The sequence below is a fragment of the Solanum dulcamara genome, chromosome 1 (genome assembly GCF_947179165.1).
Source record: "Solanum dulcamara chromosome 1, daSolDulc1.2, whole genome shotgun sequence".
In the NCBI taxonomy this organism is placed as follows: Eukaryota; Viridiplantae; Streptophyta; class Magnoliopsida; order Solanales; family Solanaceae; genus Solanum; species Solanum dulcamara.
In genome coordinates, this window is record NC_077237.1 from 36,862,786 (window position 1) to 36,869,328 (window position 6,543).

A 6,543-nucleotide genomic window follows, 5' to 3' on the forward strand; every position below is an offset into this window, starting at 1 on the left:
AAGAAATTGATTGCCAAAAAACCATTAAGGCTTTCTCCCAAGAGGGAGATGTGGTGCTTCGTTATCAAGGCCGGTTGTGTGTACCTAATATTAAAGGGTTAAGAGAGCTGATATCGAATGAGGCCCATAACTCTTAATATCAATTCATCCGGGTTCAACCAAGATGTATCGCTAGTTGAGGGAACTGTATTGGTGGAATGGTATAAAGAAGGAAATAACGGAGATTGTAGCTAAATGTCCAAATTGCCACCAAGTTAAAGTTGAGCATCAAAGACCGGGAGGTCTAGCCCAAGACATTGAAATTCCTACTTGAAAGTGGGAAGATGTGAATATGGACTTTGTAATGGGTTTGCCTCGTACTAAGAAGCTATATGATACCATTTGGTTTGTTGAAGATATGATGACTAAGTCGGAATAGTTTCTACCGGTTAAGACTTCTTATGGTGTTGAAGATTATGCAAAGTTGTATGTTTGTGAATTGGTAAGGTTTTTTGTTGTTCCCTTTTCCATTATATTGAACCGGGGTACTCAATTCACTTCACACTTTTGGAAGTTGTTTCAAAAGAGTCTTGGTAAAAAGGTTAAGTTAAGTACTGCTTTCCATCCTCAAACCGATGGTCAAGCCAAAAGAACAATCCAAAATTTAGAGGATATATTAAGAGCATGTGTGATTTATTTTAAGGAGAGTTGGGATGAACATTTTCCAATGATTGAGTTTGCCTATAATAATAGTTATCACTCTAGCATCCAAATGGCTCCTTTCGAAGCATTGTATGGGAGAAGATGTAGATCCCTGGTGGGATGGTTTGAAGTAGGTAAGATGTCCTTGATTGGTCCAGATTTGGTTATGGATGCTATGGAAAAGGTGAGTCTTATAAGAGAGAGGTTGAAGAGGGCTCAAAGTCATCAAAAGTCCTATTCGGATGCTAGAAAGAGGGAGCTTGAATTTGATGTGGATGATTGGGTCTATTTTGAAGGTTTCGCCCATGAAGGATACAATGCATTTTGGTAAGTAAGGGAAATTAAGTCCTAGATATGTTAGACCTTATATGATATTGAGACGTATTGACAAGGAGGCTTATTAGTTAGATTTTCCATTAATGTTAACCATGGTTCACCCGGTGTTTTATGTATCTATGTTGAGAAAGTTCGTGGGTGATCAAAATTCCATTGTACCATTGAAAGATGTGAATGTCGAAGAGAATTTGACTTATGAGGAGGTTCCAGTAGAAATCTTAGACCGGCAAGTAAAGAAGCTAAGAAACAAAGAAGTTGCATCCGTCAAAGTATTGTGGAGGAACCAACAAGTAGAGAGTGTTGCTTGGGAAGCGGAGGTGGATATGATGAAATGATACCGGTACCTCTTTCCCTTTACTCAAGCCTAATGTAGTAAGTTGTTCTTATTCAAGTTAATTGAACTCTTACATATTTAGTTCCTCATATGTCATTCATATGCATGCATGTTCATGAAAGTTGATTTTAAGTCATGTTTTATGTTAAGTTTGAAACTTTCATGTTCTATGCATTTTTAAGGTGTCATTATATTCATGTTAGGTTGCTAGTCCTCTTTTTGTTTCCTTTCTATGATAAGTTAATCTCATTCAAGTACAAATGTTCCCAAATGGGAGATAGTGTAACCCTGGAAGTCGGAAAGATAGAACTAAGGAGAAATGTTCAATTTTTGGGACTGAGCTTATGTTTAGAAGTCACTCTACGACTTTTAGAGCTTTCTACGACTCGTAAGAGTGAGTCGTAGAGTGAGTCCCAAAATTCTATCTAGAACAAACCTATAATGACACCCTATGACTCAACAGGACGAGTGATAGAAGTGTCTATGATTCATCAAAGTAAGTCATTTCGAAAGTTCAGAGACTCCAAAGTATGCAGGTTTCAAGACCTATAGGATGACTCCAAAAACTGACTCATAGTCATGAAGACGATCATATATACGACTCATATAAAAACTTCAGAAACTCGAATTCAGGACTTTTTCTTAGACCTGTAGGATGAGTCTTATTGACGACTCATAATTATAAAGATGATTCATAACCAAGACTCGTCGACCCAAATTCAGAGGTTTTTGAAATCCTAGAAACTAAGCACCTTCACTACAACTCAAGTCTATGAGTCATAGACTTGAGGACGAAAGATAAAGTTGGATTTGTAGGGCCAAATACGAGTTTTAATGAAGGGTATTTATGTCATTTCCCAAGTTTGGTTCAATGAAACTAAACAAAATTTTGGCTAAGTTCAAGCCTATATCTACCCAATCCTTTGAAATTTCCCTCATTTTAAATCATCCATCTAAATTCTCTTAAGGCAAGAACTCAATTCTCTCAAAGTTTCTCTCCAATCTCCAAGATAGGTTTCAAGGTTTCTTCTCAAATTCTAACTGATTTCAATCAGGTATGTGGGGATTTTATCTATGGGTTCCTTTCACCCATGGAGTCCCAAAGTTTTATCAAAGTTTCCTTCAATTTTCAATGGTATATTAACCTTAGTTTTGATGAATTGCATTTGGTCATTTCAATTTCATTTTGAATTGTTATCAATGATTATTCTAAGCATGTTTCTACGTGAATTATATGATTTTAAGTTAAATTATGAATGTCCATGCATAAATCAATTTCAATTATGATTATGAGGATCAAATATGATATTCATGAGTTGATTATAAGTTCAATGAAAATTATGACCTTCGCCTGGAATGTGAGCAAATATATAATGTTGATTTCTCAACCGTACTTTGGCTATCCTCTATGAAAAGTTAGAAATTCCACATATTTTGACCAATTCAAAGTGAAAAATGGGCTTGCTCCCTCGTCATCCCTTGCAATGAAATTGGGAAATCTTTCACCTAATAGCGATCGGAAGATAACTTCGATTTGCCCAGCCAGAAGGCGGGCGACGATTATAGCATGATGCGTTGCTTTAATGGCTCGATATGAAAGATGATCAACTCTACAACTTGGTCAAGGTTTGCCGTAAATAAACAAATGAATTCAAACAAAGAAGGTTCTTATGAATAAAGTTGAGATTATGATTTAAAGATGAAAGTTATAATGATGATCAATTATGATCAAAGAAAGTTATTATGGTGTGATAAGTATAATTCTCACACAATCATGTTTAAGATGGTGATAAAGATAATGCTCACTGAAGTTATGGATTCCTACGAATTACTAAAGTTAATGAGCTACTCTTAATATGTTTTATAAAGATGGATTGATAGGTAGTCACTATCTTTTCCTATAATGTTATGATCATTTTTTAATGAATTCTATTGGGATATTAACTAAGCACCAAGAAGACTTCTAGGAAGGGTTCGGTATGATAATGCAGTTAGTTACCCAAGAGAATCCTAGTAGAAACCTAAAGTCCCAAACTATGTTGCCTACGTAGGATTGCCTTCATGGCCTAGCTAGTGGATCCATATATAGATCACAAAGTTAAAGTTATTTCTCACGGAGTCTACCTTGGCAAAGTAGCCTCTCTCTTATCGATGTGGGAGTTACATTAGATTTTATGTTATAGCTCGCATGGTATTAAGATATCGGTTAAAGATCTTATCCCACACAAGTTGAATTTAAAGTTATGAGATTTACTATGAAGTTTTATGATGCATTGACATAAGTTTTTATATGTTTTAAATGCTTTTAAGCCTCATTCATGTTCATTATGTTTGTCATGCATCTTATGTCATATTGCTCACGTTTATTTACTTGTACATTCATACCCTACATACTGAGTACCTTCTATGTATTAACACATATTTTTCCTATATTGTCTCATAATGTAGGGGTGAATGTCAATTATCCGATTCGTGGCTAGAGTGCTTTAGATATCAAAGAATTGGTCAGTTCGCGTTCCATTGAGGACATGACTTTTGCGTTCCATCAAGGACATGAATTTTCATTCTCATTGTTTACTTGAATTTTCTTCATATGATTCAGGTGATTTAGGAACTTGTACTAAGACCCCATCAAGACTAGAAAAGAGGCATGTTTAGATAATATTTTGATGTAGTCCATTCGGAAAATGATTGAGTATTTCTATCCCTTAGACCCATTTCTTTGTGTTATTACCTTCACTTATCTTTATCATGTTTCTTTACCTTATGTATGTTATGTATTCTAAGATGACTTGGTTGGGATTCTTCCCGATCGTCGTGTCATGGTTTGTCCCTATTTGGGTCATGACAAATGGACACGGAAAGAGGACTAGCAACTCAACATGAATGCAATAACACATCAAAATGCCTAGAACATGGGATTTTCAAACTTAGCATAAAATATGAATTTTAAAAATCAATTTCATGAATATGCATGCATATGGAAGGACATAAGAATAACTAGAACTCAGAAATTTATAATGATAGACATGAGAAACTAAAACTTCAACTAGCATGGAAACTCAAACACTTGGATTATCAAGTCAATCATGACACAATAAATACGAAACCAATCCATACCAACCATTATCATGACCAAAGGAAACCCATAACATACCGCATGAAGTGGCCCGAGCCATGTCCCTACCTCTTCCAGTAGCCACCGGAGAATATGTCATCTTATAGTCCATATCACCATACTTGTAGCAACCCTCCTTACCAGCCATGCATTGTTCTTGGTGAGTCCTACCACACCTCTCACAAGGGGTAAAGGGTCGTTCTTCCTTGTTAGGCCTAGACACTATGGTATTAGCAAAAGATGAACCATTATTTGTCTGCGCTCTTTTGAAGTCCATAGATTTCTCCCTTAGATTTCCATCTTCTATTTATTCCATCTATGTCATGATTCGGGAGCATACTTAGAAAATTTTGTGTATTTGAGGGCATTCTCCCTCACACTCATGCTCCCTTCGCAAAGATTGATGAACTCTTGAATCTTTACCTCTCTTAGCTCTAAAGGAAAGAAGTGATCTAAGATGGCACCCTTGAACTCTTCCAACTTTATGGGTACCATACCTTCACCCCTATCAACTATCCATTGCTCATACCGAACCCTTGCTATATGCTTGAGTTGATAGGCCACTAACTTGGCATTTCCATTTGGAGGTACTCCCATAATTGCCACAATCTGATAAGATTCATCAATAAACTTTATTGGGTCCTCATCTACCTTAGAACCATCAAATTTGGGCAGATTCATCCTCTTGAAGTCCCAAATTCTAATAGTCGAAGTAGGCATTTGAGGCGGAGGAGGAACAACACCTTGATTAGCTTGGTTGACCATATCTTGGGTGAACAAAGTGATGATATTTCGGAACTCCAAATGTGTAAATACCTCATTATGTGGAGCATCGGGAACTAGAGAAACTTGGGCCTCGTTAGCATCCATTGCTCTAGGTGGAGGCACTCTTCCTTGAGGCATTATCTAGAGAACACGAGATGATTCTTTATATAAAAGAAGTCTTAGGAAGACTCTAAGACACGACATGAATCATGAAAGAAAGAAAATTTTCCTAAACGCCTCATAGTCTCCTATTTATAATTGTGGCGCACTTCACAACAATGAAGAAAACCATATTCAAAGTGGTATGTTGGACTCCAAGTACCATTCAAAACCTCAATCTCTGATACCAAGTTTGTCACAACCCAAGCTTAGGGCATAGACATGACATAGTGAATAAGAAACCCAAAGATACCTCAAACAATCCTCTTAACATTAGTTTAGCCTTTTATTGTAAATGACAATCCATAATAAGCAGAAACAAGAGGAAAGAGGGACTATAGGAAAACATTACAAACAAGCACCATAGTAGTCAAGATTCACCATATATAAGTCCAATAATACCTCTAAATCTTAGCTTTGGGGGGGGCTAAGACATGCCCCTAGCTAACCCTCAAACAAATAGAAATGAAATATCATAATAGATGTCTAAAGAGTCTCAACATAGCATAAGCTAGAAAGAAAAAGGAGTATTATTTCTGAAACATGGGAACTCACCCAAAAGTAACACGGGTCCCTACATGGTGATATCATGTAGGCAAAAAAGTATGCATTATTACTTTGAATGTACTAAGTATGTGAGTAATGCAATGCATGATATCATAATATGCAATTGACCAAGTTAGAATTTTACTGATTAAATCATTAAAGTATGATAAATATTCATAAACAACCTCAATGCAATTTGGAAACCATAAGAGAGTCAGGTAAAAACATAAACACTATAGTGATAATCATAAGTCAATGTAAGAAGTTATTTTCCTTATAGAAGGCCATGAGAAATAATAAGAATCATAATCATAGTAAGAGTCATGATTCATAGTAGAATATATACCACAAACCTTTGTGAGGAAAACTTTTAACCTTGGGAGATCATGGACACGTGTGAGAGATACCGTTAACCAAATAAACCATGTGAGCTATAATATGGAGTCCCAATATTACCCCTGCACCAGAAGAAAGGAAGAATACTTTCCAAGGTAAACTCTCTCATGCTAAAGTGGATCCACTAAGCCACATGAAGGATCGAACCTCAACTATGGGTGACCCTCAAAGCAATCAAACCTCTTCTACAGGTGATCCTTTATCCTAC

At 36.2% G+C, this 6,543-nt stretch overlaps 1 protein-coding gene across 1 annotated transcript; it reads right to left on the minus strand.

Moving 5' to 3' along the window:
- Window positions 1-4,434: 4,434 nt before the first annotated feature.
- Window positions 4,435-5,372, minus strand: LOC129892674 (uncharacterized). Its single transcript, XM_055968261.1, has 2 exons — window positions 4,967-5,372; window positions 4,435-4,772 (listed from the first exon to the last, which is right to left on the minus strand). The coding sequence occupies exons 1-2, from the start codon at window positions 5,370-5,372 to the stop codon at window positions 4,435-4,437; spliced, it is 744 nt and encodes a 247-aa protein (XP_055824236.1).
- Between the last annotated feature and the right edge of the window lie 1,171 nt (window positions 5,373-6,543).